The following is a 12,228-nucleotide window of genomic DNA, read 5'->3' on the forward strand; positions in this document are numbered from 1 at the left end:
TATTGGTACTAAAAAGACTAATTCTTCATGGGAAAGGAAGAGACCTTTTGCTTTTAAATGGTTGCCTACAGTGACCACACAAACCCATGTGTCCACTCCTACTCCAGACATGAAGAGCCACCAAGAGCCTGCACTACATGCTGGCCTACCTGCCACATAGCCTCTGAAAAGAAAAACTCATGGCCCCAAGACCACCACCTGCTGGTATCATGTTTAAGCTGTCCCATGTCTGAAATAATCTGGGATGTTTCTGGTAATGTTAGGTTCTGAAATTTCCTCCAGTCATTCATTCATAGTTTTATATCACAATTCAATCCTAGGATCCAGACTATTAGAGTCAGAACTACAGATTTGAAATCACTCATTGGAATTGTCTAGTTTGGGAAGGCATGTAGAGTGATGAATCAAAGTGTAGGTCCTGAGCAGTTTACTGTACCTCAGTTTTCTCATCTGTAAGATGGAAGTCATGATAGTTCCTGCTCAGTGAGAGGCGCTGGAACTTCCATGATAGTAACACTCTTGAATGGCCTTGGCCCCCCTACTTCCTAGGACTTGCAGAAAACAGAGCTCCCTCCAGAAAGGATCTAGTTCCAGCTGTTAAATGGCTGAGAGAATCATTGGGAAGACCGAGGAAGCCGACTCCAGACTGAACTAGGAAGAACAGCCACAGCCCCACGGTTGGGCCAAGGAGTTGCTGTTGATGCCACAACATGGCAGTTGCTCAGAGACTCTGGCAGCTGCTTTACCTACAAAATACACCAACAGAGTGGATGCCATGTGTTCTCCCGCACTGGACTCCTTTCCAAATTCAAGTGTCATGGGGGTGCATCTGATTGGTAAGAACTTATATCTAAAATTTTAGCTTCAAAGAAATCTGGTATTTGGGGATTTTTTTCCTTTTTTGGAAGGGTGTATTTTTTGCTTCTAGCCTCCTGTTCAAGAAAGCATTCTAGAAGGAGGTTAAAAGTTGGACAAGCCAATTCACACTAGTTGCCATGAAGTATTAGTGATTATTATTATCGAGTTCAGCTCCATCTCAGAAATGAAAAAATTCGGCTCTGGGAGATTTAGTGAGAGCTTCTTCCCTCAGTAATGTTTATTCCTCTAACAAGCTGGTTCTTCATTAACTTACAAACCCTTCATTTGGGCTATAAATTTTCATTCTATTTCTCTTTGGAATGTTATCTAAAATATTTTCTCAGTGATTAAATTCACACGTTTTAATAATTACACTGTATTCTACAGATTGATTAAGACTTACTTAAATCATCCTAAAATTGCCTTTATTTCCCCCCATCCTCCTGCCCCAACTTGTTTTTCTTTCAGAATTCCAAACTGTCTCTTCAGTTTTAAGCTAAAGGCATTCAAAAGAAAAGAATCCAATCCATCTTTATTTCAGAGCACTCATACAATACAATGTGGGCTTTTTCCAAACCAGCTCATTTTTTCTTCTGAAATATTTTCAGAACCATCTTTATAGTAAGAGTTTGAACTTTCTCTCTCTCCCTTTTTTATAGTTAGTTAGTTAGTTACTTTAAGTAATCTCTATGCCCACCATGGGGCTCAAACTCACAACTTGGAGTTCAAGAACCATGATGTTCTTCGAACTAAGCCAGCTAGCTAGGCACCCCAAACTTTCTCTTCTTAACTAAAGTCTACTTCCTCTGTTCTAGAAACTTGCATAGACTGGTAAAAGAAATCTAAAGAGTTTAGTGCTTTACTATTTGATCTGTAAATGAATTAAATTTTAGTCGTAAATTTATACTCCCCCCAAACAAACCAACTCTTTTTATTATATTCAGCGAATTTTCTTTCTTTTTTAATTGAGGTATCATTGACATATATTTGTTTCAAGTGTACAATGTGATGATTCAGCATTTTTATATATTGCAAAATGATCGCCACAGTAAGTCTGATTAAGCTCTGTCATCATACCTAGCTACAAAAACTTGTTTTCTTGTGATAAGAACTTTTAAGATATACTTGTCTCAGCAACTTTCAAATATGCAACACGGTAGTATTAACTATAGTCACCATGCTGTGCATTATATCCCCGTGACTTATTTATTTTATAACTGGAAGTTTGTAACTTTTGACCACCTTCACCCATTTCACCTACCCCATCCCTCCCCACCTCTGCAACCACCAATCTGTCCTATCTATGAGCTTGATGTTTTGTTTTGTTTTTCAGATTCCACATATAATTGAGATCATACAGCATTTGTCTTTCTCTGACTTATTTCACTTAACACTCTCAAAGGTCCATCCATGTTGTCACAAATGGCATTATTTCCTTCTTTTTATGACTGAATAATATTCCATTTTGTATGTGTGTATATTCCATTGCATATATTTTTTTCTTTATCCATTCATCCATTGATGGACACTGAAGTTGCTTCCATTTATTGGCTATTGTAAATAGTGCTGAAATCAACGTTGGGTGCAGATGTCTTGTTTTTGTTTTCTTCAGATAAATACCCAGAAGTAGAATTGCTGGATTATATGATAATCCCATTTTTAATTTTTTGAGGAACCTCCATACTGTTTTCCATAGTGACTTCACCAGTTTGCATTCCCACCAACAGTGCACGATGATTCCCTTTTCTCCACATCTTTGCCAACACTTGTTATTCGACTTTTCCACAGTTACCATTCTAATAGATATAAGGTGATAATGTCATTGTGGTTTTGATTTGCATCTCCCTGAGGATGAGTGACGTTGAACATTTTTTTCACATACCTAGTGGCCATCTGTTTGTCTTCTTCAGAAAAAATGTCTGTTTGGGTACTCTGCATTTTTTGATTGAGTTGTTTGAGTTCATTATATGTTTTGGATATTAATGCCTTATCAGATATATGGTTTGCAAATATTTTCTCCCATTTAGTAGGTGGCCTTTTTGTTGATGAGTTTCCTTTGCTATTCAGAGCTTCTTAGTTTGCTGTAGTCTCCACTTGCTTATTTTTGCTTTTGTTGCCTTTGCTTTTGGTGTAAAATCCAAAAAAATAATTGCCCCGACTAATGTCAAGGAGCTCACCATCTATATTTTCTTCTAGGAGTTTTATGGTTTCAGGTCTTACATTCAAGTCTTTATAATCCATGTTGAGTTTATTTTTGAGTATGATGTAAGATAGTGGTCTAGTTTTATTTTTGTCTGTAACCATCCAGTTCTCCCAACACCATTTACTGAAAAAACTGTCCTTTCCCCGTTGTATATTCTTGGCTCCTTTGTCATAAAATGATATATATGCGTGACATATATGCATGCATTTATTTCTGGGCTCTCTGTTCCATTGATCTTTGTGCCTGTTTTTATGCCGAAACCATACTGTTTTGATTACTGTAGCTTTGTAATGCAGGTTAAAATCAGGGAGTGTGATACCTTCAACTTTGTTCTTCTTTCTCAAGATTGCTTCAGTTGGAGTCTTTTGTGGTTCCACACAAATTTTAGGATTGTTTGTCCTATTTCTGTGAACAGCCAATTTCAAAGGGAAACAAGATTCAAAGACTTTTCTTCACAGATAAGTTTTATGCTATCAAAAGTATTAAAAAAAATTGCTGCTTTGTCCAAATAGGGAGTACTCAGCCTCATTATATGTTGCCTGACCAGCATTAGAAATGAAGGTCTGATGTTGAGAGAGATCACTAGCAGGGAGGAAGGGCAGAGGGAGAAGCAGACCCCCACTGAGCAGGGAGCCAGATGCGGGACTTGATCCCAGGACTCTGGGATCATGACCTGAGCCGAAGGCAGGCGCTTCACTGACTGGGCCACCCAGGCGCCGGAACGCAGCCCTTCTGAGGAGATGAAACTTGACTGTGGCTGGAGTGTAGGGATAAACTGCTGGGGAGTAGGTGGTACAGGTGAGGAAGGAGAGGGTCCTGTGCCCAGGACTTGTATGCACCATCCCGAACAGATGATTGATCGCAAGAGCAGATCTAAGTTGTGTGGGGCCAGAAGTATATACAATTCTGGGGCCCTCTTTAAGATTTGTATTTATGATTTGATTTGTATTTACGGCTGCAGAAGTTAAGTTCAGAACCCTGGAAGAGGCCTGTGCCAGTGCACCTCAAGTTTCATTAGCTTCCTGATAAATTGTCTCTGCCTCCCAGCCACTGAAGCATCTTCAGCTGCCAGAGGTGTGATGAGATTTGCCACATGGAGAATGGGCGGGGGGGGTGGCGCAGACTGAAGGCAGGAGCGCGGGCCGGGAGCCGCCTCAGCAGCGGTGGGAGGCGATGAAGGCCGGAATAGGCTGTGGTCGTTAGGAGAGAGAAGAGTAGATGAACAAGCACCATTCAGGTGGTAGAGACACAGGACCGGGACCGACGACATGTGGCCCATGAGGGGCCGCATACCAGCCGCATCCCATCTCTCCCCCGCAATGTGATTTCCACTTAGCCGCCAAAAGCCTTTTCCAAGTAAAGGCTTTTTTGCCCACCTTGTGCCCTGCTCTTTCCACATGTGTGGAATGAGCGTTTCCTCCTCTCGGACGCCCCTGGGCCCCGTACACACCTCTGTCTTACATGCGCCACTGTACCCGTGCACAACAGCTCCATCTGCCACTTGAATCTCGTACCCCCAGAGTCTACACATTGGACAATAAATGGCCTGAACGGCTCTCTACAAAGACGTGTGGGATAATACACCGCAGTCAGGCCGACTGAGATCCAACCTAAGATCAGTAGTTGATGTGAACTGCAGCTGGGCTCCGGCCCAACAAAGGGGTCCCTGTGACAAGCCCCCAAGAATCACCGCTTATTCGAGTTTCGTCCTTCCGCATCTAGAGAACGTCCACACGTATGCTGCCACTTAACGCTGAGAAGCATTTTGAAAATCAGCACATGGAGGGGGCAAGAGGACTGGGACTAGCCGTCATTTCGCTCCTTCCTGGTAGTGTGACCTTGGACATGTGATTGCAGCTCACTAGTGATAGGTGGACATTTCACCCCAATGTTCTCATCTGTTAAATGAAGGAATTAGAGTTGCTCATTCATTTCTAACCTTCCCTTTCAAGCATAATCTTCAGTGTTACTTCCACACATAAGATGACCCGAACAGAAGCAGGGTGGGGGCCCAGCTTGGACACATCAGGGGCCTGGGCTTTGGCCCCGACACCACATTTTGGTGTGACTTTGAGTCTATCATTACTGTCTTTTACCTGCATAGTAGAGATAGTGGGTATTCAGTAATGGTTTTATTTATTTATTTATTTATTTTAGTAACGCTTTAAAAAGGCATTTTAAATGGTCCTTAGCAGCACGGACATCCAACCGTGGAGGCCTGGGGCTTCTATGAGAGCCCTCAGAAGTGGCTCCGGCATGTGAACACCACCATCACGTTAGCAAATTACAACAGTGAGAGGAGCTGATTACATAGCAGGTAAGATTTGTTGGCCGCAGCAGCAAGCGGGGGGGTTGAAAGTTCCGGGTCCATTATTTGGCTTTCTGATGTCTCATAGCCGTAGAGCTAGAAGGAACCACAGAGGGAGTAAGAACATTCCAGAGAAACCTCTGACAGAGCTACCACGTCTCTGCTTAAATACCTTCAGGGAAGTATTCAACATGACTCACATTGTCTTCATCTGGGAGCTTCATGTAACTCTCCCCACCTAGACCTGTCTTTTGGAACAATGGAGAACAGACTAGCCTTTCCAATGTCTCTAAGAGCATTAGACCCAGGTCTTTTGTGGTTTTTGTCACCCATGTCAATTTAAAACCAAATATTTCTCGGCAGAATTGTAAATTCAACATAACATCACTTCTGCCTGTTTTCTTGCTCTTGTTAAGTACCTTGCATACCAGTGATCTTCCTTCCTTCTCAGATGTCTGAAAACATTTATCATTTCTAATAATGGCTGTGCCAGCCACAGGCTGTCGCAGATCACAGAGGAGGCACAAGAATTGTTCTGATCTGTGCAGAGGAAAAGCAAAGCTCTGTGGTCATGTTTTCCCTCTTCCTCGTTCACTCTGTGTTCATTTCGGCCTCCCGGGATGGCAGTTAGAAGTCCTCCCAGCTAGAGAGATGCCCGTGGGCTGAGGAATGGAGGTTTACATTTGCAAGACATGCTGGGTCTCTGTGGCCTGGAACGGTACCTGTGTGGAGAGACCTTGCAATTTTGAGATCCTGATGAAGGGAGTGTCTGTGGAAATATCTGGGAGGGGGAGAGTGAGGAGGTGTTTAGGGGGCCAGGGAATCTGTCGGTAGCTCCACAATTGGCAGATGAGATTAAAACTCCAGCAACAGGAAAAGTCAGGGCCATTGACAATTGGAAATATTGGCATGGGGCACAGAGAGGCCTCCTGGCTGGATTAGGACCAGATGGGTAATAGGCTGACCCCTTAAGCTGTTCATCTTGATAATTAAAGTAAATCTTGCACCTGTGATAGAAAATTAGCTCAGAAACCAAAGACAACCATGGGTAAAGTACATTTGTTGGTTTGAACACAAAGGCTTACTATCAAGAGGCATCTAGTTGAAGCATTTAGTTCGGAGGAAGAGCTACGGAGCAGTTTCTAGCTATTAACTCCTTGTCACCTGAGCTGATTTAAAAACGATTCAGAAACTCACTCTGAAGAGCTTTCCCCAAAAAGCCACATACAAGTATTACATTCAATGATTTTGTTGATTTAGTATGATTTAGTAACTGAACAGAATTTTACTTGAAAGCTACAACTACAGTCGGCCCTGAGGCAGCCTCCTGGAAAATAAGCCTCAACAGCATAGTTTACTAGCAAACAGCACTGAATTGTGTGACCAGGAGACCACAGTTAGTCCTATGTCTCCTGCTAAGGAAACTTGGACCGGTCCTTTGGTTTCTCCAGGCTTCTCTAATCTATAAAATGGGGGAAATTGGACCAGAGTGCTTGACCTCAGATTCCATGAAACTTATGATTAAATCCTCAAACTTGTAGTGACAGCAGAGATTGTCAATGAAAGTGGCTTCCAGAGAGTTTTTGTTTTAAATACCGGGATGGGAGGGACCACATTAACTAAGATTTCAACTGTTTAAAGATGCTATCATGAACAGGTTGGACCCCCTTTATCTTCACAGAAATTGCCTTGCGTTTCTAATATTACCTATTTGCTAAAATGTAGGCCCACCCCAGGAGCTGGCTTCGATTTCTTAGTGTGACCAGCTCTCAACAAGGTGGGTGTCCCCTGGTGTATGGGGAGATTTACCACACCTCAAAAAATAAGTAAAAACCACGCACAATCACTGGTTAGAATATGTCAGATCCCTTTCACTGGTTAGAAAGACCTGGCCATGATTTTTTAAAATGTCTAAGTGTTAGTAATTTTACTGTACTAAGATCAAGTGATTGCAATTGAACACTTCACGTCATGAGTGGATTTTGGTAGACAGCCATAAACCTCTATTTGTAACAGCATTGAAACAGACAGACAAATAAGGAATAGGTCCCAATGAGGTGGAGAATGCTAGAGGGGGCAGAGGCCAAAATGTAGAATTGCTGTGGATGGTTCCCCTTCTCTAAGTGAAAATGTTCCAGTCGACAGATTAAATGATTCCCCCGAAGGGTCCCTAACAATACATGGATTCCAAACACACCTATCCCCATTGAGAATACCCACACTCTGAGGCTGGGGGTGGGGGAGAGAAAAGAGAAGGGAGTGACACCACTACTGCTTTACCTTTCCACTGGCATTTTTCATTCAATATCTGAAATGGAGTTAAACTGATTAAAGCCCGTGTGACACAGGGAGAATTTTTAAAAACTAGAATTTTATTCAAGAGATACCTACCAGAATATAGACCATTCCCCACACATACCTTCTGCCCCGAGATTAACCTTTAAAATCAGTTCTGTTGACCCAAGTTTTTTAAATGTATAGAACACAGTGCTATATACTTCCCTCTTAGGACCACCTTTGCTGCATCCCACAGGTTTTGAACAGTTTTTTCATTTTCATTTGTTTCCATGAATTTTTTAAATTCTTTAATTTCCTGGTTGACCCATTCATTCTTTAGTAGGATGCTCTGTAGCCTCCGTGTATTTGAGTTCTTTCCAACTTTCCTCTTGTGATTGAGTTCCAGTTTCAAAGCACTGTGGTCTGGAGTGGTCACGGAGAAAGATCCCAGTCTTTTGGTACGGGTTGAGACCTGACTTGTAACTCAGAATGTGATCTGTTCTGGAGAATGTTCCATGAGCACTAGAGAAGAATGTGTATTCTGTTGCTTTGGGATAGAATGTTCTGAATATATTTGTGAAGTCCATCTGGTCCAGTGTGTCATTCAAAGCCCTTGTTTCCTTGTTGATCTTCTGCTTAGATGATCTGTCCATTGCTGAGTGGCGTATTACAGTCCCCTACTGTTACTGTACTGTTGTCGATGTTTCTTTGTGATTAGTTGGTTTATATAATTGGCTGCTCCCAAGTTAGAAGTGTAAATATTTAAATTGTTAGATCTTCTTGTTGGATAGACCCTTTAAGTATGGTATAGTGTCCTTCCTTCTTATTACAGTCTTTGGTTTAAAATGTAATTTTTCTGATATAACGATTCCCACCCCAGCTTTCTTTTGACATCCATTAGCATGATAAATGGTTTCCCACCCCCTCACTTTCAATCTGGCGGTGTCTTTGGGTCTAAAATGAGTCTCTTGCAGACAGCGTAGCGATGGGTCTTGCTTTTTTATCCAGTCTGATACCCTGTGTCTTTTGATTGGAGCATTTAGCCCATTTACATTCAGGGTAACTATTGGAAGATATGCCATTGTATTGCCTGTAAGGGACTGTTATATTTATTGGCTCTGTTCCTTTCTGGTCTGTTACTTTTGGGCTCTCTCTTCGCTTAGAGGACCCTTTTCAATATTTCTTGTAGGGCTGGCTTGGTGATCACAAATTCTTTTAGTATGTTTGTCCTGTAAGCTTGTTATATGATCTCACTGATATGTGGAATTTAAGAAACAAGGCAGAGGATCATAGGGGAAGAGAGGAAAAAATGAAACAAGACAAAACCAGAGAGGAAGACAAACCATAAGAGACTCTTAATCTCAGGAAACAAACTGAGGGTTGCTGGAGGGGGGTGGGGAGATAGGGAGGTTAGGTGATGGACAGTGGGGAGAGTATGTTGTGGTGAGTGCTGTGTGTTGTGTAAGACTAACGCATCACAGACCTGTACCCCTGAAACAAGTAATATGTTATGTTACTAGAAAAAAAAAGTTTATATTCTTAAAAAGTGCAAAATGATCGGGGGAAAATGTATAGAACACAAAAAATAGACCAAAATGGTGACATACCTGAGTGGCAAGGGCTAGGGTTTTTACCCCTTTATGCTTATCTCCATTTTTCTAGTTATTGAATACATTTTTGTAAGCAGGAAAATAGAAATACAAACAAACCCTATTATTGTACCTGGACTGCAACTGTATTTTAAAAACACAGCAGAGCCAAACAGCTGGAAAGAACAAAATACTGGTGCTTATTTCTCAGTGGCTTATGGGTATTTTCATGATGCACTTTCCAAATGTTCTCTATTGTGCATGTACTGACTTTTGATAATAGCAAAAATACCTATTTTAAGATCTAGCCAATAGGTTGCAGCTTGCAGAGAAACGTAATCAGTGGGAAGTTTTGTGGTCAATCACTAGAAATTGGGGAGCATCAGAGGAAAGGACCGCTGCTCTCAGTCCACGCTTGGGAAGATGGAAAGGTATGGTGCTGGGGACCAAAGATGAGGGTGCCCGTGAGGGAGACACTGACCGACCTAAGATTCTTTCTTCTTCCTGGTTTTCTTTCTGGGTGGGATGGGTTCTTCCTGGAGTCCTCACTGTTGATCTTGGGTTTATTTCTCCCCCAGCTTTGAGTAGTACCATTTGTGTATCCCACATGTTGTGCAAAGGAGAAATACCATTTGTCTTCATGGTCCAGTAGCCATCCCCCTTCCATGGTCAATAGAAATAAGAGAAAGTCTGATCTTCTAGAGGGGAAAGTACCATTTTGGACCAGAGTGTGAATCTGTCTACTAGACTGCAATAGGAGACGTACTTCTAGCACTAACCTCCTGACAGATGTGTAGAACTGGGACACCTGCTTTAAGGCAGCGCACTTTACACAGTAAGGTAATGTTTAGCAGGGACTCAAGGCCCCTTACAAACTACCTTGGTGGTAAAAGGGAAAAGTTCTGTTGATCTTTACCTCAATGCTTACAGGTCAAGACCTGAAATTGGTGTTCCTCTAAGAGTGATATGCAAAACACCTACACATCCGAATCATCTATGGAGGGGCCGTGCTTAGTAAATCCCTGGATTCCTAGGCCCAATAATCTATTTTAAATATACTTTACTCTAGGAGTATCTTAGGAAATAACAATAATTGCAGTAATGCAGGTTCTATGAAATGAAATGTTAAAATCCAAAAACTGCAATCTAATTATTTACCAGGATCATCTCCTCTGCTCCATAAGCTCACTGTTACCTCTCTCCAGCTAACGCCTTTCAAGGCCCAGTTCATCACTTCTGGCTTTTCAATATATATATTTTAATAAATCACATACACACCTTCTTTCTTTGATTTCTTGGTGTCAACAGTGGTTCCAAAGCCTGACTTTGTTATATAAACAAAACTATATACATGGAAAGAAACAGAAAACAAGGACCTCTATCAGCTTTATTAGCTGCAATGATATGCATTATTTGTAATTATAACAAAAACTTTAGTTTTCAAAAACATTTTATTCAAGAATTACATAATTTCAAATATCTTCCAAAATACAGTTTCCTAGATTGCTACAAAAGAAAGCAAATTCAATAAGAAATTTAAACCATTAAATATGTTTCACTAGTATATACATACAGAATGCCAAGCAATTAGTTAGCCCTGGAATGCGTACCATGTCTTTTGTTTTTCCTTAAAGAGAGGCTCAATCCAGCACTTGGTATAGGCTATGTACAACAGGCCAAGTTCAGTGTTCAGAAGAGTTTGACATTAGCTGCCTCAATTTACAGCTGTGGTAGTTTGTCCACAGGGGTGTCAAATTTGAAGTCTGTAGGAAACAGATCTGGGGCTCGAGGATAGATCAGCCTGTAGGACTGTCTGATTGTAACATCAGCAACACCAGCTATATCTCCAATTTCTAAAAGGCAAAAATCAAAATATTAATTATAACTTCCATCCTATCTCCCTTCTACAACCTGCATTCCAACGTGTGAGATACGGTCATATAAAATCCACAGTGAAAACCCCAGAGACGTTAGACTTTCAAAACCTAACAATGGAAATCCATACTACAAGGCAGAAAGGAGGGCTATGGTCGGTAACAGTACTAATGGCAGTATCCCTATCACCTCAAAGGGCTGTCACGGCCGGGTGAAGAGCTCTGCCAGCTGTGCGACATGGGACCAGCGCTCAGGACACAGCGCTAGGAGCGAGAACTATCGTACTGGCCGTCGTATTTAGAACTGACTGCTTTTTCTTCTTGGTAACTCTTTCTGAGGATCATGGAAGTAATCCATGAATACATTCTTATAAGGAAACTGTTATTTCCGTGTTTAAAAGCTCCCCTGCGGCACCTCTAGTTAATTCTGTTCTTTTGTTAAAAGGTTGTTTGGAATCATACGTTAAAAACTGTGGGACAACCTCTTTACTTAGTACATCAGACATTACACATCCACTGAATGCAGCTGCACACTCTAGCATCACGTGGATGCTTTCACTCGTACGCACACGCAATACCGAGTACTGAGAGGTAACGTAGTTCCAGTCCATTACAGAGCCGAGGAGTTGATCTACTTTTACCCTTCAAAGTCATTGTCACCTTTTTCCTTTTTATTAAAAGAAGGCCCAAAGGACTGCTACTTGACAATTATTTGGTCATAAATACTTAATCAAAATGGATTTTTAAAACACAGGCTTTAATGCAAACTCATTTTTACCACCTTTTCACAGTTCAAATCCTAAGGTTTTAGGGATATTCAGTGTGGATGCCTGCCATCAGTGTGCAATGAGCTAGTTTTAAATTTTGTTGTCTCATGTGGCGTGACATTTGTTCTCTGTCTGCCAGTCATGGAGACCAGTGACTGTCAACTGGCTGCCAGGAGGGGAAGAAAAGGGCCTTCCATCTCAAAAAAACCAAAATACTTCATGTAAAACACAAACAGCAGAAAGTGCCAAGATAAACACCTCTGTGTTGCTGATCAGAATAAACTTTACAACTAGGAGCAAAGCTAAGGACGCGCTGCTTAGCTTTAACTTCAGTTTTACCAGAAGACTCAAA

The 12,228-nt window shown here is 41.5% G+C and overlaps 1 protein-coding gene and 1 long non-coding RNA gene across 5 annotated transcripts in view; one reads left to right on the forward strand and one right to left on the reverse strand.

Annotated features, from left to right (window-relative positions):
• LOC105236942 overlaps positions 1 to 12,228 on the forward strand; it is a 34,777-nt gene that overhangs the window by 14,319 nt on the left and 8,230 nt on the right. For 2 of the 4 annotated variants that reach the window (XR_004623297.1, XR_002142358.2), the window contains one exon: positions 550 to 836. This is a non-coding gene — a long non-coding RNA (uncharacterized LOC105236942). Of the gene's footprint in view, positions 1 to 549; positions 837 to 5,218; positions 5,379 to 9,537; positions 9,667 to 12,228 lie in introns of all 4 variants that reach the window. The other 2 variants (XR_002142359.2, XR_004623298.1) reach the window with 2 other exon arrangements.
• Positions 10,668 to 12,228, reverse strand: part of GTF2B (general transcription factor IIB) — a 33,282-nt gene continuing 31,721 nt past the window's right edge. Inside the window, exon 7 of the mRNA XM_002917668.4 lies at positions 10,668 to 11,088. Within this exon, the coding sequence (XP_002917714.1) occupies positions 10,955 to 11,088 (134 nt within the window). The 3' untranslated portion in view covers positions 10,668 to 10,954. The remainder of the gene's footprint in view (positions 11,089 to 12,228) is intronic.

The sequence above is a fragment of the Ailuropoda melanoleuca genome, chromosome 2 (genome assembly GCF_002007445.2).
Source record: "Ailuropoda melanoleuca isolate Jingjing chromosome 2, ASM200744v2, whole genome shotgun sequence".
Lineage (NCBI taxonomy): Eukaryota > Metazoa > Chordata > Mammalia > Carnivora > Ursidae > Ailuropoda > Ailuropoda melanoleuca.